The 23,516-nt window shown below is 39.1% G+C and overlaps 1 protein-coding gene across 7 annotated transcripts in view; it reads left to right on the top strand.

The window, feature by feature from the left end:
- The first annotated feature begins 5,733 nt into the window (after positions 1-5,733).
- Positions 5,734-23,516, top strand: part of pex5 (peroxisomal biogenesis factor 5) — a 31,457-nt gene continuing 13,674 nt past the window's right edge. For 2 of the 7 annotated variants that reach the window (XM_036595256.1, XM_036595264.1), the window contains exons 1-7: positions 5,848-6,056; positions 10,925-11,082; positions 12,698-12,736; positions 14,874-14,991; positions 17,884-18,027; positions 18,757-18,847; positions 21,605-21,695. In XM_036595256.1, coding sequence (XP_036451149.1) covers positions 10,969-11,082; positions 12,698-12,736; positions 14,874-14,991; positions 17,884-18,027; positions 18,757-18,847; positions 21,605-21,695 — 597 coding nt within the window. In that variant the 5' untranslated portion in view covers positions 5,848-6,056; positions 10,925-10,968. The other 5 variants (XM_036595231.1, XM_036595215.1, XM_036595223.1 and 2 more) reach the window with 5 other exon arrangements.

Here is a 23,516-nt window from a genome sequence, read left to right as displayed (position 1 = left end):
ATCCAAAGCAGTGAAATGTCAAAGATCTCCAAAACTGAACTCGATGTGAAGTTTCATGCGCAAAATGTATTCATCCTGGAAACATCGCGGCGAGTTCCATTGAAAATAATGTGATTTCGCTTGCAGATGCTAGTGGGCCTAAACAATAGCTGCTCAGTGGGGGTCCTGTGGGGGTCCTGACATTTGCTAAACAGGGTAACAAAGTATGCAGAGAAACAGATGGACTACAGTCTGTAACTGTAGAACTACAAAGTGCACCTATATGGTAAGTGGAGCTGATAAAATACAGTACCTAATAAAGTGGAACCTATGTGTGGATAACTCAGTTTCCCCAGCGGTCAGAATGGTTCTCAAAACCCAAAACATGCACAGGAACAATAAAATAAACCTGCACACCACTACTAACACTCCCCGCTCCGCTGCATCAGAATGTTTGCTCAAACCTGGGCAGTTTTGATTGTATTTAAATGTATGTAAATACAAATTACTACTATTATTATCATTATGTATGTTTTTGTTATTCCCATTGTTCTGATCCGCACTTCTGTCTTTGCACTTTCGGACGGGGTTATTTTCTATTTCTATGATTTCGCTGATGATTACAAGTTCTGTAACATGCCGTATAGTGATAATGATAATAATAGTATTAGTAATAATGATAATAATAATATTAATAATAATAATAATGGTAATGATTGGCTTGATGAGTGTCTATTTATTTGTGTGTTCAATTGTGTAATTTAAAACCTTGTTCATATCTGAATCACGGTGAAACAGAAGGCACGTTGTCGTTATAATGCAGTGCTCCTCTTCCCCTCCTTCACCCTCTTCTTCTCTTCCCTCCTTCTTCCAGTCTCTGTCTTTAATTCCTCCACTGCTTTTTTGTTTTCTGAATGTACAGCTCAGTCATTCTCTCTCTCTCTCTCTCTCTCTCTCCTCTCGCTCTCTCTCTCTCTCTCTTGTCTCCTCTTGCTCTCTCTGTCTGTGTCAGTGTACAGTGGAAACCTGTCAGTTAATAAAGGCCTGTTGTTTTTCAATGTGATATTTAGAATGGATAAAAACTGCATTCATATCTTATGGTTATTATTGGGACATTTATCTGTACTTACTATTGATACGATAACATGGATTATTGACTGATTGTTATTGATAATCGTCTGAAGTAAGAAAAAAATAATCTGTTCAAAAAGTTCATAATAAAAACACTCGGATGACGTCAGCACGTGGTGAGTGGTGATAAATGAGGAAATTAAGGCAAAACACTGGCAAAAGTAGATATGACCACTTTGGTCCCATCAGTAATTTTTCGGATTTTGGATAAATTGCATAACACGTTCTCTATAACACTACAACTCCCTAACTAATAATAATAATAATAATAATAATCATAAAACTGTCAAAACCCAATGGAAATATGTTTATTTCAGCATATTTTATCAGTTTGTGACCATTTAACTGCATTTTACCAAATTTAATGTAGTCTTAGCCCCGCCCAGTGGTAGAGAGAGATGTAATTTTGTACTGGTCACTGACTCTTGTGGCCAAAGTAAGAGATTTGTGGGCAGAATTATAAAAATATTGTTTATTGTATATCGTCACTGTATTTCCAAAATGGTGACTTTACAGGAGAAGGTAAAAAACCTTACATTTTAATGCAAGTCAATGTAAAGAGAGTTTATTGTAAGTGATTTTTGGAGCATTTCTATTGGTCCATTCCTCATGAAATTTTCACACAAAGAGCAGCCGCTGAGCTCAATTTAAGTAGAAAAATAAAAATCATCAAAAATGATGACACATGCTTTTCTTTGGACAGCGATGATGCACTATATTTCCAAAAGTATTCACTCACCCATCCATATCATTGAATTAAGGTGTTCCAATCACTTCCATGGCCACAGGTGTATAAAACCGAGCACCTAGGCCTGCAGACTGCTTCTACACACATTAGTGAAAGAATGGGTCGCTCTCAGGAGCTCAGTGAATTCCAGCGTGGTACCGTGATAGGATGGCACCTGTGCAACAAGTCCAGTCGTGAAATTTCCTCACTACTAAATATTCCACAGTCAACTGTCAGTGGTATTATAACAAAGTGGAAGCGATTGGGAACGACAGCAACTCAGCCACGAAGTGGTCGACCACGTAAAATGACAGAGTGGGGTCAGCAGATGCTGAGGCACGTAGTGCGCAGAGGTCGCCAACTTTCTGCAGAGTCAATCACTACAGACCTCTAAACTTCATGTGGCCTTCAGATCAGCTCAGATCAGGGTAGAGAGTTTCATGGAATGGGTTTCCATGGCCGAGCAGCTGCATCCAAGCCTCACATCACCAAGCGCAATGCAAAGCGTGGAATGCAGTGGTGTAAAGCGCCACCACTGGACTCTAGAGCAGTGGAGACGTGTTCTCTGGAGTGACCAATTACGCTTCTCCGTCTGCCAATCCAATGGACGAGTCTGGGTTTGGCGGTTGCCAGGAGACGGTACTTGTCTGACTGCATTGAGCCAAGTGTAAAATTTGGTGAAGGGGGATTATGGTGTGGGGCTGTTTTTCAGGAGTTGGGCTCGGCCCCTTAGTTCCAGTGAAAGAAGCTCTTAATGCTTCAGCCCCAAGAGATTTTGGACAATTTCATGCTCCCAAATTTGTGGGAACAGTTTGGGGACGTTCCAACATGACTGCGCACCAGTGCACAAAGCAAGGTCCATAAAGACATGGATGAGAGAGTTTGGTGTGGAAGAACCTGACTGGCCTGCACAGAGTCCTGACCTCAACCTGATAGAACACCTTTGGGATGAATTAGAGCGGAGACTGCGAGCCAGGCCTTCTCATCCAACATCAGTGTCTGACCTCACAAATGCGCTTCTGGAAGAATGGTCCAAAATTCCCATAAACACTCCTAACCCTTGTGGAGAGCCTTCCCAGAACAGTTGAAGCTGTTATAGCTGCAAAGGGTGGGCCGTCATCAAATTAAACCCTATGAATTAAGAATGGGATGTCACTCAAGTTCATATGCGTGTGAAGGCAGACGAGCGAATACTTATATATATAGTGTATATACATCGGATTTACAGCTGACAAACATGCAACAGCACCAAAAAAAAACAGCCAAGTGTTGCTTTGAAAAGGAAACATTTATTAAAAACTTTACATTAATGAGATCGCGTGCACTCGCACTCGTTCAGCCGTCTGAAGTTTCTCCACTAGGTGGAGCTGTTAGCACTCTAGTGGCTTCTCATTTAAAGCGAAGAAACAATCATGAACCCACACCAGCAGGAGCTCACGAATGTACATGTTTGCAGTCATATCTTACAAAATGAGAGAAGTTCATTACTATTGAGTTACATATATTATTTAGCATGTGATCTTCTTAAAGATTCCCATTAAATCAGTTAATGCTAAAAAAAAAAGATTTTAAGTTAAGAAAGCATAGACAGTAAGTGTCATGCTAAGTTACTTTTTTAGATATCGCCCAAACCAGGCCTAGTGAAAAGCTATTATTATTATTATTATTATTATTATTTTACTAGATTATCTGGATATGTCTATTTCCTTTGTATTGAGGGACATTACAGAAGGATTCACAGTGCAGTTTCACAGTGCAGTTTCTGCCTGTTCTGGAGGCTCCTCAGTTGAATTATGCATTTATTCTTCTTTAATAATGTTGAAGGTTTATATTTTGATCGAAATGTGTCACAAAACTGGACGCGAACTGGATTTGAATGGAGCAGGCAAGTCGATACTCACAGTGTGAAAGTGTTTTTACTGTGTTTAAATGCTATGTTTATGTTGTGTCAGTCGTCCTGGACTGTTTATAAGAAGAAAGCTGTGATTGCGCTGACCATTTGATCCTTTCTCTCCCTTTCACCCCTCATTGCTCATTAGCAGCTCAACTAATGTCCTAGTTCATCTGATAACAGTTATGGGGAAAATATTTTTTTTAGATTGTACTGATTAGAAATATCAATTTCCATTCTGCTGGTGAAATAGCCACTAGGACAAATGCAGAAAGAGGCTACTATATTACTAATAACTAGATTTAGGCTAAATCAGGGGTGCCCAAACATTTTGGCCCAAAGTGTAATGTTTGGGGTGGGCCGAGGACCAAAAAGACAAAACACCATACAAATAAAGAAGTAATTTTAAAAAACAATTTAATAACAAATTTATTAAGTTTAATAAACTATAGTAAAACAATATATTTTGTTCACCCTCTCATCTCTGAGGGGGTGGGGTTAGGGCGGGCAAAATCGTTTGTCCTCGAATGCCACAGTATTACAGAGATTCTGTTTCTGTAAAATCCTGAAATATACATTTCAACTCTAACATTGTCTGAAGGCTGGATTTTATTATGTAATGTAATGTATTTTCTCATTTGTACAGAGCCCCTAGGCGTGGTCATGGGCTGGACGTTAGGGAACCAGCTTTGTGACCGGAAGGTCGCCGGTTCAATCCCCTGAGCTAACATTACGTGACTGAAGTGCCCTTGAGTAAGGCACCTAATCCCCAGCTGCTCTCCGGGCGCTGTGGATAGGGCTGCTCACCGCTCTGGGCAAGTGTGCTCACTGCCCCCTAGTGTGTGTGTTTCACTGCACGGATGGGTCAAATGCAGAGGTGAATTTCCCCACTGTGGGACTAATAAGGGTCACTTAATCTTCGTCACACATTAATATATAGAGACCACAAGTTATTATACTGAGGCCATAATTTACTACATTGAGGCCACAAACTACTAGATTAAGGCCACAATTTACTATATTGAAGCTACAAATTACTATATTGAGACCACATTTTACTATAATGAGGCCACAATTTACTATATTGAAGCTACAAATCACTATATTGAGACCACATTTTACTATAGTGAGGCCACAATTTACTATATTGCGGCCACAAATTAATTTAAAAAAATAGGCACTATGTTGAAGCCTCGAATTACTATATTGAGGCCACAAAATACTATACTGAAACCGCAAATTACTATATTGAGACCACAAATTAATATATAAAAAAGACTCACTACATTAAAGCCTCAAATTATTATACTGAGACCACAAGATAGCATAATAAGGCCACAAATTACTATATTAAGGCAGAAATTACTATACTGAAGCCGCAAATTACTGTGTTGAGGCCACAAATTAATATATAAAAAATTGACGCACTATACTGAAGCCACAAATTACTATATTGGGGCCACAAAATAATATATATATATATATAGGCCACAAATTACTATATTGAGGCCCCAATATAACAATTAATTCGTGGCCACGCCTTATTTCAAAAACGATCACCATGCCACTTCAGGGGCTCCGTACATTTGCATATCTAAATGTAATTTTCTGAGAAACCTTCATTTCCATAAAAAATCACATGTGAACAGCAGCTTTAAGCATTATTAGTCATACAGCTCCTACTTTATGAATAATACTAGTGCTGCACTAACAGCGCTGTAACTGCGGCTCTCTTACTAAACCAACGTGGACTGACAGCAGTGGACTTTGTATCCGTCCTTGAGCGCATGACATTTATGCTAAGTTGCATTTTAAACTCCAACTAAAGAACAAATGTCTGTCTCAAATTCATCAATTAATGGTTTAAAAGTGCCTAATTTGGTGGAAACCATCTTATTGTAAAAGCACCTCATCCAGTAACACACCTTTGGTCAATTTTTAGAGATGCCTTCGTTTTCTTTTTTGCTGTCATTTTAGGAATTTTACGTAAGCTACGCACCGACCGTTTTTCACATAAGGCGATCTGGCGCCAGACGCTTCGTATCTCACGTTCGTGAATGTCACTTCTGTAGCGTTGGATTCACGCAGCGCCTTCTGAGAGGGGAAACAGGTAAATAAATAAAGATTTATACACCTAACCGACCACCGCAGGGCCTGTCCTTCGGCTCACTGACAGCCGGACGCTTCTTAATCTTATCTGTTTTTGTCAGTAGCTCACACGGTGCGTCATATTTTCGGTCAGGTTGCTAAGCTAACCGAGCAACGGCCGTGAAAACGGCGTTAAGTGACTGACTACAGCGGCCACATAGGCTGGACTGAGGGCGAGAGGTGAGTTTGTTAACTCGTTTAGCTAAATAGCTGCATTTATCTTAACCATACTAACACTGACTAACGGCATTTTTGCTATTTTTGTACGTTTACTTACTTACTAGCCAGTTAAACGAAGTTGGCTTCCTATTCGCCAGCTCCTTGTTCGAATTTGGCCGTTCCACCTTAAATGGTGCAGCAGTTACATGTTATTGCTGCACTGTTTAAGGTGGAACGGGAAAACTCGACTAGGAAGCTGATTTCGGCTTCGTGTTGAACGGGGTGTCCTAATATGTTTCCACACTGCTGTGGATTATTAGCCTGCATTGCTACGTTGTTGTGCTGACATGTACATTAAACCGTGATAAGACAGGCTGGACAACACAGAACCACCTGAACATTTAAGGACCGATATGTTTACGTCAGTTGTCATGTAACCAGCTGTATTGGATCTGTAATGAAGCTCAAGTTAGCTTCTTACACGATTTTTCCGTTCCACCTTAAAAAGTGCTGCAGTTACACTGTGGCGCCTGTGCAGGACCGAATGAATCGGCTGCGCCGTTTAAGGTGGAACGGGAAGTTCGACTGGGGCTTAACTACACACTTAAAAAGGATGGTTCTTTAAGGATTCGTTAGGAAAGCAATGGTTCTGTCGTAGAACCATTTACATGCTTAAGTGGTTCTTTGCATGGTGAAAAGGTACTTCAGACTGATGGAGAATGTGTTCCACATAGAACATCTTTGAGAATGGTTCTGTACAGCACCAAAGAGGGTTCTTCTGTCGCTCTACATGCTTGATATTGTAACAATAGCAAAACCCTGATCCATTTTCAAAAAAGGTTCGTGTAGGAACATGTACGACACGTTCGTTATCAGTCTGAAGAACCGTTTCACCATGCAAACTATTTAAGCAGGTAATTGGTTCTATATAGAAGTAGAACCAATGCCTTTACTAAAGAACCTCTGAGGAACCATCTTTTTTAGGAGTGTATTGTTGCCGTCTTAACATCATAACAATAGCAGAACCCTTTTTGGTGCTATGTAGAACCATATACAACACATTCTCCATCAGTCTGAAGATTCATTTCAACCCTGCAAAGAACCATTTAAGTGTGTAAATGATTCTACATAGAACTCATGGTTCTAAATCACCACTGCATTGACTAAAGAATCTTTGAAGAAGCATCTTTTTTGAGTGTGTAGAGTTGCCATCTTGACATCATAACAATAGCAGAACCTTGTTTGGTGCTATTTAGAACCATATACAACACATTCTCCGTCAATCTAAAGATTCATTTTGCCATATAAAGAACAATTTAAGCGTGCAAATGGTTCTGTATAGAACTCATGGTTCTAAGTATAACCATTGCCTTTACTAAAGAATCTTAGAAGAACCATCTTTTTTAAGAGTGTGTTGTTGCCATCTTGACATTGCGACAGTAGCAGAACCCTTTTTTGTGCTATATAGAACCATTTTCAGAAAGGTTCTATATAGAACCATATACAACACATTCTCCATCAATCTGAAGATTCGTTTCAACCCTGCAAAGGACCAGTTAAGTGTGTAAATGGTTCTATGTACAACTCATGGTTCTAAATCACCACTGCCTTGACTAAAGAACCTTTGAAGAACCATCTTTTTTAGGAGTGTATTGTTGCCGTCTTAACATCATAACAATAGCAGAACCCTTTTTGGTGCTATGTAGAACCATATACAACACGTTCTCCATCAGTCTGAAGATTCATTTCAACCCTGCACAGAACCATTTAAGTGTGTAAATGGTTCTATATAGAACTCATGGTTCTAAATCACCACTGCCTTGACTAAAGAACCTTTGAAGAACCATCTTTTTTAGGAGTGTATTGTTGCCATCTTGACATCGTAACAATATCAGAACCCTTTTTGGTGCTATATAGAACCATATTCACTTTGCCATGTAAAGAACCATTTAAGCATGCAAATGGTTTATATAGAACCACTCAAAAAAGATGGTTCTTCAAAGGTTCTTTAGTCAAGGCAGTTGTGATTTAGAACTGTTAGTTCTATATAGAACCATTTACACACTTAAATGGTCCTTTGCAGGGTTGAAATGAATCTTCAGACTGATGGATAATGGTTCTATATAGAACTCATGGTTCTAAATCACCACAGCCTTGACTAAAGAACCCTTGAAGAACCATCTTTTTTGAGTGTGTAGTGTTGACTGTAGTCTAAACGGGCTGTCCTTATCTCGCTGCATGCTCGGCTGAAATGACTGACGCTTGTGTTCAGTCAGTGGTTTATTCAGCAGATGGGATCCTCATAGCAGATGAGGTTGGAATGAGAAGAGGATCATTCTGAAATATTAGTCTTGGACAGACACATGGAGGGTTTCGGTTGCTGCTCTCTGAGACGTGTCGCCCCCTTGAAATTATAAGGTTCTGTCTGACGTTTCTGTCAAAATTGAGTTTTTCACATTTCACAGATTCTTATTCTGTGACAACCTCTTAACCTTATGTGAGGTGTTTTTAAAGTTGTGTGCATTTTTGGACTCTTTATCTAGAAAACAATCAGGTTCAGTCTCCAAAGTCAAACTCTAACTTAGTTCTATAAGGTTCTGTCTGCGAGCCAATCAGCACTTCGAATACACACAAGAGGACCAATCAGGTTCTGCCTCTTTGTCAGGTCGCCGCTCTGCTCAGTGACTGCAGGAAAAGTTTATGAAACATCATCAAACATGAGAACATGTTGCTGAAACTCCGCCTGTCTTCTTACAGCTCTTTAAAAAGTCTAATTGTCTTAAATTTTATTAATATTAAGCCTTAAAGGTGATTAAATAGTAAACATTTGAATGGAGGGGCTCTTAATTACAACATAAATATTAATTTCATTTATTAATCCGTCTTTTCTTTTTCTTCTTTCTCCCAAAATAAGACATTTTGCCTCATTAGAGTCACATTTCTGGTTCAACACAAAACCTCATACTGCCTTTAGACTGACCTGCTACACTGACCTGCTGGGACAGTTTATTACAGTAGCTGTTTCTGTCTGACCTAAAGGACACTTAAACTAAAGGTTCCTACCTAAAACTGACCTCTGCACTGAACAACATGTTTAGCACTGACCTTTATACTTAATCTGTCACTCGGTGCTTTTTTGAATAAGATGATTTGTCCTAAAACAAGAAATAAACTTTATAAAAAAATAGATAAATAATAAAAATAAATGCCATAAAATTTGTCATGGAAAACATTAAATTTAACTCTCTGATACCTGTAGAGACTCTGTTACAACACTAACCTTATGTTTTAAAGATGGTTCTTCTATTGTTCTACAAGCTTGACATTGTAACAATAGCAGAACCCGGATCCATTTTCAAAAAGGTTCTATGTGGAAACATATACAACACATTCGTTATCAGTCTGAAGAACCGTTTCACCATGCAAACTATTTAAGCATGTAAATGGTTCTATGTAGAAGTAGAACCATTTCCTTTACCAAAGAACCTTTGAAGAACCGTCTTTTTTAAGAGCGTATTGTTGCCGTCTTGACATTGTAACAGTAGCAGAATCCTTGTCGGGGCTATATAGAACCATTTTCAGAAAGGTTCTATATAGAACCATATACAACACATTCTCAATAAATCTAAAAATCCATTTCCCCATGCACAGAACCATTTAAGCATGTGAATGGCTCTATATAAAACTCATGGTTCTAAGTAGAACCATTGCCTTTACCAAAGAACCTGAACCTTGAAGATCCGTCTTTTTAAGAGTGTATTGTTGCCGTCTTGACATCGTAACAATAGTAGAACCTTTTTTGGTGCTCTATTTTTCAGAATCAGTGCTTTTCATGTTTTGCCAGATAGAACCTTATAACTCCCAGCAGAAAGTGAGTTCTTAGGATTACAAGGTTCTGTCTGCTTTTAACCTGTTCCAAAAAAAAAACTCATTAACAAATATAGTAGGATTTTGATATTTTACATTTAGAATAATTTAGGGTGTCTGTTATTTTCACATATGAAAGAGACGAGTTCCATGTATCAGTTTTGCTCTGAGTCCAAAATCTTTGATCTCATTATCTCAAAACGGCTCAGAACGCAGACAGAACCTTATAATTCCAAGGGGACGATTTGTCTTAAAGGGGAATTCCACCCAAATTTTAAAATGTCTGCATGAAAAAATTAATTGTTGAGGTGCAGAGTCACTCAGAGTGGTATGATGTGATGAAATGGTTCATATCTACTGTCCAAAATGACAGTAAAGTGCATTTAATGTTGATGATGGTACAGTAGTGCTGAATCTGAAAAAAAAAAAAGGTTTTCTGTGAGGGAGCTGTTAGAGGTGGACGTCTGGTTCCTATCACCACCACTGTGAACAATTCTGACTCTGTAAGTTTCTCCAAAACGGAGAATTTCACACCAAACCACTCTGAATGACTCTGTTTACAGTATAACCCTTTAATTATGGAGAAATTTGGAAAAAATGATGGAATTCCCCTTTAATCACATCTCTTGTGAAGCACTCACCGTTATAGGTGTCTGTCAGACGTCCCTTTTGAAGGGAGAACCTGCAGACTTGAGTGTCCATCCGTTTTATAATGTGCCCTGTAGCTAATCGTTTTAGTCTTAATCAGCTTATGCGACATGTGTGGATGCCAGGGGAAGATTAGACCGGAGGGACAGAGATAACAAGAAGGACGGCTACTGATGAAGCTGATGATGCTGCGGCTTATTGCCCATGTAGCTCTAAAGGCCCAGATTTCCTTGAGCCAAGCCAGCGGTCAGTTGTATTTGACTCGGATTGTATCGGAACAGTTATTAAAGGAATAGTCTACAGCATGTGTCCTGTGTTGGACTGTAGTCTAATCCTGTTCGCACGGCCGTATTTGTGTCTTCTCTCTTCCCCAGAAACTCCCTGCTGCTAGTCGGAGCCGTCCTGACCCTGCGTTGTCATGGCGATGCGGGAGCTGGTGGAGGCGGAATGTGGGGGAGCCAATCCCCTCATGAAGCTGACAGGTCACATGACCCAAGAGGGTGGAGCTTGGAGACACAGGTCGACGCCCACCGTAAGTTTTGTTGATGTTATTTGTTTATTATGAAGGATAAATAAGCTCCCACTATCACCACCTAATGCTAACTGACAGCGAATGCATTCTGCTCCAGTATTGGGAAACATGTTTGTATTCCTAGGCAGACTGATTGTGTTGACATGTAGCCTAAAACATGTATACAGTACTGTGCCTTTAGTTACCAGATGAAATTAGGTTTAAAAAAAGGTATTTATGTGGGCACTAAGCATTTTGCTGTTGTTGGAAGAAAACATCATATCTTCAAAATGGTAACTGTACAGGAAAAGGAGGAAACCTACTTTACTTTAATGTAAGTCAATGGAACCAGACCTTTTTCCAAGTCATTTTGGGCCGTTTGTTTTGGTCCATTCCTCGTGAAACTTGCACAAGGTTTTCTTCCGACAGCAGCGATTTATTTGAGCAGAAAAAACAGAATATTTTAGTAAATACAAAAAAAAATTAATACACTTATTTGTGATTTTACACGAGAGGCTGTATTACATGACAACTTCAGTACGGACTGAATTCAGGACAGTAGCTATTACAGAAAAACAGTTCTTAAGTTCAGAATCTCATCATGAACTCCAGATAAGAAAACAGCATCACACAGACATCCTAACTAGACTAAACCTCCTGAATCCTGTCCTAACTTTAGGATGAACCCCAACAGGGTCCTCACTTCTGTTTAAGGTCCGTTTCTATGGTTTTTAGGCAGCTGTGTCAGCAGCATAGTTCACTACCAGCATAATGAGCTCCATTTATTCCTACTGTAAAACGCTGCTTTCACTGTGAGATGATTTTCTTTTCTAACTCTGCGTTTTAAAGATCTCAGACGCTGCAGACTCGATCTCCACCGCCCCTCTGATCACCTTCGTGTGTTAATGTTGATGATGAAATATTACAGTGATGGTGGTGAATAATGAGGAGACGGAGCTGAATGTGTGTCTGTTTATTAGGAGGAGTAACGTTAGCGCGCTCGGCTAAAGCGTTTGGGAAATGGAGACTGAAACCGGAGAGCAGTGATGCTCTGATAAACAGCACGAAGTGCTGTCACAACAATATTAACTTCAAGTTTATCGTGTTTTTTGTTTTGTTTGAAAACGAATGGACGAAGCTGAACGGCTGTAGGCGGAATGGACTGAAAAGTGATATATGTAAATGAACTATTTCTTGTGACATCACAAACAGTGAATTAAAAACACAGGCTGTTTTTGCAGCTTGGTTTATATATATGGACTGTGTACGCTCTGACACTGTTAAGAATGTTTACATACGACTTCAAACTCCTTTTTTTCACATTGTGATTTCCCATGATATCTGCCCTTTAATTAATGTGCTTTGTACCTTTTTATGCATTCTCATGGTCAGTGATCCTTGACAGGTCATTGTGGACCTTTAACTGCTTTCTCAGAGTGCTTTCTGGCCAGAAAAGCGTTCAGGAAACCTCTCAGAGGGATTCCTGAAATGCTTTGTGGATAGTCGTTCATCCACCAGCGTGTGCTGCTTTTTGCTGTACTCATTTTCAGCATAGTAGCAGTAAAGTAAAGCTGTATTGGTCACAGATGGTCATTGTTTGGAATCTAAATGCCTCTTTCTGTCTCTTTCCACTCAGATCCCCCCCACACCAATCGAGATCGCCACAGAGGAGGAGGTATCATTTCCTTTTTTTTTAATCAATTCTGTTTGTTCTGTTGACCAGTTGTTTGTGAATCTGCAGTTGACCAGGTCTATAATAAATGTACGGTCAGTGTTTTAAAATGTTTAATGATGCTAGTAAAGACCTGCAGTGAAATACACTGTGGAAAGTGCTGCGTTGAAATTACATAATTCAAAAGCGTCAGTTGTTTACTTTCGTCTTTATCAATGATTTTGTTAATGTAACATATTTTAGTCATGTGGAAATTACATGATCGTTCGACTCAAGAAAACCTGATGCAGTCTCGTCTGGGGTGCCAAAACTTTTGAAAATGCTGTGTTTTTAAAATTAATTTTATAACTATGCAAGTAATTTTGTAATTAAAAGTCATAAATTTATTTTTAAAAGTAAAATAAGAAAAAAAAAGATATATCATTGTATGCAAAAGTTTTGGCACCCCAGGTCAAATGACATGTTTACGTTGATTTTGTAAGTGAAAATAAGTTAACACACTTCAGCACATTTGAATGCACAATTATTGTTTATTGCTAAATTTAACATATTGGAGAAAAAAATTAAAGCAGAAAATGTGGCCTGTGTGCAAAAGTTATAGCACATTCAATATTTAATGCTTTATCTTTCCAATAAGTTAAACCAGTCTTGTCAAACTGGGGACCTTTTGGGCCGAAGTGCTGTGGAGATCAGCGTTTACCCTCATCTAACGCTCCGAAATCAGTTCACGAAGGCCTTGCTAATCAGCTGATGAGCTGAATTGGGTGTGTTTAATGAGACAGTGTGCTGAAGTCTGCGGTGTTTTGGCCCGCAAGGACTGGAGCCTGACACATGCGTTAAACTCAGCCTAAACAGAAATTGTGAACTAAAATTAGCAGAAAAATCTTATATTTAAGTGTTTTCTCTGTAGTGGGTGAGTTAACTTACTCCGATCAGGCATAACGTTATGACCACCTCCTTGTTTCTACGCTCATTGTCCATTTTATCAGCTCCACTTACTATATAGGTGCACTTTGTAGTTCTACAGTTACAGACTGTAGTCCATCTGTTTCTCTGCATACTTTGTTAGCCCCCTTTTACCCTGTTGTTCAGTGGTCAGGACCCCCATGGACCCTCACAGAGCAGGTACTATTTGGGCGGTGGATCATTCTCAGCACTGCAGTAACACTGATGTGGTGGTGGTGTGTTAGTGTGTGTTGTGCTGGTCTGAGTGGATCAGACACAGCAGTGCTGCTGGAGCTTTTAAACACTGTGTCCACTCACTGTCCACTCTATTAGACACTCCTATCTTGTCAGTCCACCTTGTAGATGTGGAGTCAGAGACGATAGCTCATCTGCTGCTGCACAGTCTGTGTTGGTCATCCTCTAGTCCTTCATCAGTGGTCACAGGATGCTGCCCACAGGACGCTGCTGGCTGGATATTTTTGGTTGGTGGACTTTTTTAAACGCCTCAGTGTCACTGCTGGACTGAGAATAGTCCACCAACCAAAAATATCCAGCCAACAGCGTCCTGTGGGCAGCAACACACACCAATACACCACCACTTACTGCAGTGCTGAGAATGATCCACCACCCAAATAGTACCTGCTCTGTGAGGGTCCATGGGGGTCCTGACCACTGAACAACAGGGTAAAAGGGGGCTAACAAAGTATCAGAGAAACAGATGGACTACAGTCTGTAACTGTAGAACTACAAAGTGCACCTATATAGTAAGTGGAGCTGATAAAATGGACAATGAGTGTAGAAACAAGGAGGTGGTCATAACGTTATGCCTGATTGGTGTATTTTCACTTAGAGAAGAAATGAACCGTGTCATTTGACCAGTGGTTTGCATACAATAATATATTATGTTTGTTCTAAATTATACGTAGTGTAAAGTACGTTTGGGTATCGGGTGGGTTTGGGTGACTTTCTGGCTTTCCTATCAGACAACGTCCTGGGCAAAATTTGTCCCACAGGCCACGCTTTGGGCAGCCCTGGTCTAGGTTCACTGTGACAGAACCCTTGAAAAGAGATAAATGAGTAATAAATGGTGTCATGCAGCCACTGTGGGAAAACCTAAAACGTTATGATTTCTGTGGCAGCTCAGAAATGAATCTGCTGTATTTCTGCAACACACTGACGGCACTTTTAATTGCAGCTGGTGAGTGAGTTCCTGCAGGCGCCTCCTCGGCCTCCTCACAGCTTTGACATGGGGCAGCTTCTGGAGGAGATGCAGCAGATCGACCAGCAAAGCTACAGACAGGCTCCACAAAGAGGTAACACACCCATACACAATCTGAGATGCTCTCAGCTTGAGTTACCATGCATGCTTTAAAGGGGAATTCAACCAATTTTTCAAAATTTCTGCATAATTTAGTCGTTGAAAAGTCGATTCAGAGTGGTTTAATGTGAAATGGCTGGTTGTAGAGACTCAGATGTCTTTACAGACATTATATACATAATTCCACTATTTTACCAACATCAACATTACAGTGAGTTATTGTATGTAATGTTGATGATGGTAAAATAGTGGAAAATCAGAAAAATGAGTTTTGTTTGGGGACTATTTTGCCTCACAACACCCTGCTGTACCTCTCCGCCATGAATGACTTTTCAAAATATGTTTTGTGCCAGAATCTTCTAAAAACTCTCAAAACAATGTGTCACATCAGACAGCATATACATAATCATTTCATGTAGTAACTTTCTGTGAGGGAGCTTTTAGAGGTGGATGTCTGGCTCCTGTCACCACCACTGTGAACAGTTCTGACTCTGTACGTTTCTCTAGAATAGAGTGTTTCACACCAAACCACTCTGCATGACTGGTATCTTAACTGTTTAATTATGCAGACATTTTAGAAAAAATGGTGGAATTCCCCTTTAAACCATGCTGTATTATGTTTTAACTCAAATCTCAGCAGTATCAATATCAAAAGTTTCCATAAAAAGGTTTCCAACGAACAGATTTGCTTAGTACTTTCAGAAAATAATGTTATTGTGCCCAGTGGTTAAGGTGCCAACGTTTAAGCCAGAATCTTCATAGTTTAGATATAGAGGCTTTAAAAGTGGGTGTGGTCTTTTTTGCCTTAAAATTAGTGCTACTGAAAAGGATGACGAACTTTGATAAGTCATTTCCTGTGAACCGTTGATGCTAGAGGTGTGAAATCTTCAGGGATTATTATTGTAATTGTTTTACCATCAAATCATAAGATACAGAGATGCTTGTTTGCTGTTATAAGCCTTTATGCATTTAGGCTCAGTAGTTAAAAAGCAATGACTTAAGGGAAAAATGAAGGCCATGCCCACTTAAAGCCCCTATCATCTCAGAAACTAATGAATATTACAAGCCTAAAGTTTTGCAAACTGGTTTTATGCAGATCTAAAAGTAGAGGGGCCTTCTGTGATTTCATGTTGGGGGGTTCTGTTAAGGTTTGTTAAGGCCTGTTAAGGTTTTTCCTGTATGTTTAAAATGCTTAAACACTGAGACAGACCTGCAAATGCAGTTTCTGTTCGGGATGTTCAGGAAACTTTCCGTCACTGTTAGGAATTTACACGCCGCCAGTGTGTGAGTCATCTTAGAACAAGCACATGGAGGACTGGAAGGAAAATATTTATGTAATGAACTGACCCAGGATCAGATTCTTCCCCTGTTTATGGTGATATTAGAAACAGATACAGAATACAGAATCACTTTAATCTGTTTAAACTGTCAGATCTTTCAACATTATGTTAATCTCTCTATTGACATTGTTTATGTGCACTATGTGGACAAAAGTATTGGGACACCTACAGCTTTTATGAATCCCATTCTAAATCCATAGGCTTTAATGTGGAGTTGGTCCCCCTTTGCAGCTCTAACAGCTTCCACTCTTCTGGCAGGTTTTCTACAAGATGTTGGAGTGTCTGTGGGAATTTTTGCCCATTTATCAAGAAGAGCATTTGTGAGGTCAGACACTGATGCTGGACGAGAGGGCCTGGATCACACTCTCTGTTCTAGATCATCCCAAAGGTGTTGGGATTGGGTTGAGGTCGGGGCTCTGTGAGGGTCAGTCAAGTTCTTCCACACCAAACTCACCCAGCCAGGAATTTATGGAGCTGCTTTGTGCACTGGGGCTCAGTCATGCTGGAACAGGAAAGGTTCTTCCTAAAATTGTTCCCACAAAGTTGGAAGCATAGAATTGTCCAACATGTCTTGGTGCTGAAGCATTAAGGTTTCCCTTCACTGGAACTAAGGGTTCTAGACCAACCCCTGAAAAACAGCCCCATATCATCATCCCTCCTCCACCAAACTCTACAGCTGGCACAGTGCAGTCAGGCAGGTAACGTTCTCCTGGCATTCGCCAAACCCAGACTCGTTCATCAGATTGACAGATAGAGAAACGTGATTTGATTGCGAGCCAGACCCTCTCGTCCAGCATCAGTGTCTGACCTCACAAATGCTCTTCTGGATGAATGAGCAAAAATTCCCACAGACTCTCTCCAACATCCTGTAGAAGCTTCCCAGAAGAGTGGAAGCTGTTTTAGCTGCAAAGGGGGACCAACTCCATATTAACGCTTATGGATTTAGAATGGGATTCATAAAAGCAATGTGTAGGTGTCCGAATACTTTTGTCCATTTAGTGTATCATCAATCTGTATGTTGGAATATTGGAGTGTTAATTTTATTGATTTAAATGTAATTAATTTTCTTACTTGCATTAAATTTAATAACTATTTTTAAAAAGTGCATCTGAATAATTCAATAAAGGGAATTTATAATAATTCGTTTTGTAATATTATATTACAGTATTATAATTTAATAATAAATGTGCTGTGGCACCCCAGTTTCCCATCGTTCATTAACTCATAATACTTCACTTGTAAGCAGCAACAAACAGTTGTATGCAAGAGTTTGAACACCGCTGGTCAAATTACACGTGTTTTCTAAGTGAAAATAAGTACAAACTTATTTTTTTGCACAATTAGTGCACAATTGAGTATGTTTTATGTTCAATTCAGTAAGTAAACAGTATATGCATTAAATGTGCAGAACTGTGTTCTCTGTAGAGGATGTGCTCACATATTTTCACTTAAAAAATCAACGAAACATGGAATTTGACCAAAACCTTTGCATATGACTTGGTGATATTGTTTCCTGTGAGACGTAACATGTTAATAATCTGTTTCAGCTCCAGATGTAGCCGCCTTGGCGTTGTCCGGCGACTGGGCAGCAGAATTCCTCTCCGGAGTCGACTCCGCAACTTCTCCTGGTCAGGCAGGTCTCGATACGGCAGATGCTGACTGGACCCGAGAATTCATCAATGAAGTGACAGGTTAGTCTCTGTGTGACCAGTTTCTGATTTCCAGACTGCGCCTGCTCTGTCTCCCTCATTATTTAGCCTTTCCTGTGGTGTTCAAGATATTTCCGTCAATGGTTCAGACACCTTAAAATGTTTGGTATTGTTTGGTTTTGTACTGGAGCTACAAAATAGACGTGTTTATATGGTTTATCTTACTGTATGACATACTGCTGTCTGTAAAAATAGCTACATTGGGGCAGATTTATTAAGAGAGGCTCTAATTGCTGACTGTCTGTTGGTAGCATTAATAAAGTTAATGAGCCTATGCTTTAAATAAAATGAGTAAGTTAGCATTTAATACTGGTAATGAGTAAACATTAATAAAGTTAATAAGTTAGCATTAATAAGTAATAAGTAACTATTCAATTATTAAACTGTTACAACGAGCCCCTCAGTTTATTACAAGTAACCCTGCACTTAACTCATGGGGTAAGTTGCAACATGTCCACTCGCACCTCTTTTGGCCGTATTGTTCACAAACAGCAGGTGCTGAAACAATATTCTGTTTGTCAGTGAAAATCTAAGCTGTGCAGCCCAACACACGTGCTTGTCTCTGACACTGAGTAGACGCCACCAGTCACCAGTTAGCATGATGTCATTTTCATAATGCTAATTAGTGGCTATTTGCTTTTATTCATTGTTATCAATATTAGCATTATTGATGGAACCACTCTTTTAACTCTCTCTCTCCCTCTTCCTCAGACCCTGGACGATGGGCTGAGGAGTATCTGGAGCAGTCGGAGGAGAAGCTGTGGTTGGGCGATCTGGGAGAGAAGGAGCAAGAGAAGGAGTGGTGAGAAAGAGCGAATCATAGCATCTGAAAGTGAAAGAGGGAGGAAGGCCAATAAAGGGCAGAACGAATGGGAGATATATTTGGATGGTTCTACCAAAATGGTTCAGAGTTGAAAACATATTTGAGACTTATAACGAACAAATGATTAAACAGTCTTAACGCTGCTGAAACTGTACCAGGTGTTTCAGTAGTGACTGTTTCGGTAGTGACAATTTACCTAATTTTGGGCAGAACTCAGAAACACTAGCTAGTACATGAACACAGCTTTGTAGACACAAAAATCACAATGTTTCTCCTCAAACCGCAAAAAGGATTCATAAGTGCAGAAAATCTGTGTTTCGGGAGTGACAGTTCTTAATGTTACACACTGATTTAGTGATTTTCAGACTTTGGGACACATTTATTTTAAAACAATGGGATCTAACTGCTCACCATGTGGCCATGAGGGACAGGGATGCAGCATCACTTCCTGCTCTAAAATGCAGGGACGTGGCTAAAATAAGGCTCCGCCTATGGACTAAAACTCTCTGTTGCACTAGTGACATGAAAACGTGGGACTTCACTTTTAAAAGGAAAAATGAAAAAAATGTGAAAAATGAAAGTATTATTATTACAAGTTGAAATTTTGGGATTAGGGTTTGGGACAGACACATCCCAGTAGAACAGTTCGTATCATAACAACATAATCTTTGTAAATTTCTATGGTCTGAATACCTCATTGTTTTTTTTTATAGTTTTTTTTTACTATAGGGCTGCAAAATGGTCCATAAAACACCCGAAAGAGTAAATCATTGAGGCGAGGTCAGAGCAGGTCAGTGAGATTCCTCTGATGATACAGTGCACTTGAGTAATTTCACATTTCGGAGGAATGAGAGAGCATTAAACTTCAGGCCTGAGTGTAATCTAAACAGAACATTTCTGTGGTAGGAGAGCAGATCAGGTCCTTTAGGGCTGAATGTGGTTTGAGATCCTTGAAGGGGAGGTTTTACTAAGTTACTACTTTTATTAGAGCAGTCAGGCTTTTACCTGCAGATGTTTTTGAGGATGTAAGCCTTTACATTTCTACATTCTGTCAAAGATCCTCTGCCTTCAAAAACTCCCATTGGATGGGTTGAATATAATTATATAGGCCGGTATTTGGGTCAAATTAGTAGTGCCAGTTTTCCATTTTTTTACACTGGAAACAGACTTTCTCATGCATTTGAATATAGAAAAGGATGTTGAGGCGCTGTGTCTGAGCTCATTCACAAAATCATGGTCTAATATATTACAGTATGCTAATTAGAGGATAACATGGCAAGCTTTTATTCATTAACTGTAAATATTTTATTCATTTTTATTCATATACTCGTGAATTTTAACACGCATGCACAAACTAGGGATGTGTGCTTGAGCACTCGGTTGACTGTTCCAAGCAACAGATATTGAAATCACTGTTTGGATATTATTTTATTACAGGAACATGGAAAAAATACATAGAAACAGTAAATATACTGGTCAAAAGTTTTACAACAGCCCCATTTTTCCAGTTTTTAATGACATGTAAGCAGTTCAAGTCCATTGAATAACCTAAAATGGTACAAATGTAAGCAGTAAACTGCCAGAGTTAAAAAAACTAAAAAAATGTACCCTCAAAAGACGCTTTTTAGAAGTTTAAGTCTTATTTAACAACTTACAGCTGTTCTGCAGCAATGGAAGTAAATTAAGCTTTTGACAATCGCTTACAAACCATCTGTGTGAATAAAGCAGTGTTGGAACAGACTCACTCCACCCTCAACATTGTTAGAAATAAAGGTTCTGCACAGGTACATTTTTTTGTTCATCAAGGTTCAAACAATGTAAAAGTGCCCTCAAAGGTACAACAGTGGTTTTAAGATACAATTGCGCACCTTAAATAAGTTTTTCCCAGTGGAAAAGTGAACGGCCAGCGCAGTATAACCCCCTGTTTTTACAATTTACTTTTTTCCTACAGAAGCATGTTTCCACCAAGTAGGAGAAAAAAGATTATAGTATTAGTCAATATTATAATATTGACTTATTACGGCAAAAGTTTGACTTTTCATCTTAAAATAATAACTTGTTTTTTTTATATATATTTTTGACTATTTATATGACTTGCAGTGCCTTTATAATGACTAATTTTCTCCAGATTTTGACTTGAAAGGTCAAAATAATGTGTTATTCATGTTAAATAATTTGAAAAATCAGTATTTTGAGAAAATAAGTTACTATTTTGACATAATAAGAAAATAAGCCGTTATTTCGACTTACCAATCCAGACCTTCACATTTGAAATTCTGCTGCCAGAAATGGAGGGAAAAACAACAAGTAACTTTTTTTTTACCTGGTAGAACTGCATACAGTCAAAAGTAAAAGTTTGGGTGCTCCTGGTAAAATGACATGTTTTGTTGACTTTGCATTTTGTTGATTGTTGATTGTGTTGCATCTTGCCATTTCGCTATAGCGTAATTTGTCAAGCTAAATGTGTAATATAGCCAGAGAAGAGGGGGAATAAAGGGGGGGTTGGGATGGTGGGGTGAACATGGTGGTGTTTTCAATTTACACAGTCATAACTCTGTGATCTTTATGAGGGTAAACATGCAGACTTACTCCTGAACCATTATTAATAGTTTCTTGTGAGTGAAAGTAACGTATAAAATGTCGAATAATTTATTGTTCAATGTAGGTTTTTTTTGTTTCCTTGTTTAACTTCCTTCTTGTGTGGTACTTGAAACCTAATGAGTTTTAATTCATTAGGACAAAGGAATACGAACCAGGCGAGGAGCTGAAACAAACAGCCAATGAACTTCTGGCGAAGGTGGACGACCCCAAACTCCAGAACACAGAGGTGAGCATGTGGCTTTCTCATGCTGGATGCATTTCTTCTTCTGGACCTCACCTGTACCTGCTGACACGTTATTTTAATCCAAAACATTTACTGAAATGACACAGAAACATGAATAAATGCTCCAAATGATTTTCAGCTAAGTGTGACTGCATTAAATCTCACCAAAAGCTTGATTTTGTTTTAATGTAAACCATTTGAGTTACAGCCTGGTCGAATACTAACCTAAGACCTAAGTGTAAAGCTTTAACGTACTTTACTAAATATCAACTTGCTGAACTTTTTTTTCAGTTTTTCTCTTGCTTTGTCAGGTTCCAATAGCATGACATTCAACCATTATTTTAGCCATTATTAAAGAATAATTCCACCTATTGTTCAATTTTTCTGCATGACTAAGTGATTAAGATACAAAAAGAGTCATTCAGATTGGTCAGTTCGTACTGCGTCAGAATTGTTCACAGTGGCTGTGATAGGAACCAGACGTCTGCAGAGCTTAATGCTTCTAGAAGCTCCCTCAGAGAAAGATACTTAAAATGGGTACGAATACACTGCCTGGTGTCTCTGACAGTGAGTGAGTTTACATGCACTCAATAGTCCGATCATAATTGATTTATTGATTGATAAAGGATTTCTGCAGTTACCCCATTATTCAAATGGTCATGTAAACAGCACACTCCAATTTCTTAGGTCAGAGTAAGGTCTAGAGAGGCTGGATCTTAGCTCGGTAATCAGATTTCTCAGTGAACTTTGATTTCTTGCGGATTTCTCATGTGTGAAAACGGACCACAGTACCGGAAATAGGCGAGCAGCGTCGCCGCGAGACGCAGCAAAACACAAATACATTCTTGATCAAATGAAAGATTTAAATGTTCATCTTCTAAATGATGTATGTTCATATTTTCAGGTAAAGTGGTGCAACGTTTTTAAAAAAAAGTTTGAGTTTTAAATTACGTTTACGTCACGTCTTCTTCTGTGAGTTTATTGGCCGGTTGCAAAGCAGAAATCCGATTACTTGTCTTACTCATGTAGACCTGGAGTTTCCCCATTATTGGATTCCCCGTTATCGGATTGCACTCTTTCAGTTATCGGAGTATTAAGTGCATGTAAATGCACTCAGTGTGTTTGTGATGGTTTTGAGAAAGTTTTTGGTCTAATTTGTGTTTTCAAAGGGCCTGAGGTTTGTGCAGGTTTATGTACCAAAAACAGAGTAATTTATATCTACATGACCATTTTGCCATTTACAATTTTCTCTTTATCCCATAGAATTAAACAGGCAGTTTTTGTTGCTGTGCTTTTGTGACTGATATATGTAAATGAGCTGACGGTGGTCTGACAGGCTGTGCTGTATTTTGCCTCATTTAAAAACACTTGGATGTGAAACACTATAACAGGTGGGAAGGGCTGAAATGCTGTTGGCTGATACAGTGGGTTTAGTGACATCACAAAATACAATGAATTCAAAGCGGACTGTTTTTGCAGCCTAGTTTCCATGTGGAGTAAACGTCAAATGGACTATATATAAAAAAAAAAAAATCCGGCCCACACTTATGGTAGAGAGGTGCATGCAGGATGTTGTGAAGCAAAGCAGTCCCAAAAGAAAACTGGTTTTACCATCATCAGCATTACATATAAAACTCAGAAGACTTGTGTAGGTTCACTGGTGGTTTTGGATGGTAAATAAAATGGCTATATTTGTGTTGTAGACATGGTGACCCCTGGTTCCTATCACCACCACTGTAAAGAGATCAGTTTCACATCAGACTACTCTGAATAACCTTTTTTTACATCTCAATGATTTAGTTATGCAGAAATTATAAAAATTTG

This window comes from Colossoma macropomum, unplaced genomic scaffold (assembly GCF_904425465.1).
Source record: "Colossoma macropomum unplaced genomic scaffold, Colossoma_macropomum, whole genome shotgun sequence".
NCBI lineage: Eukaryota > Metazoa > Chordata > Actinopteri > Characiformes > Serrasalmidae > Colossoma > Colossoma macropomum.
Note: the sequence above shows the minus strand (reverse complement) of the source record. Positions and strands in the feature narration are given on the sequence as shown.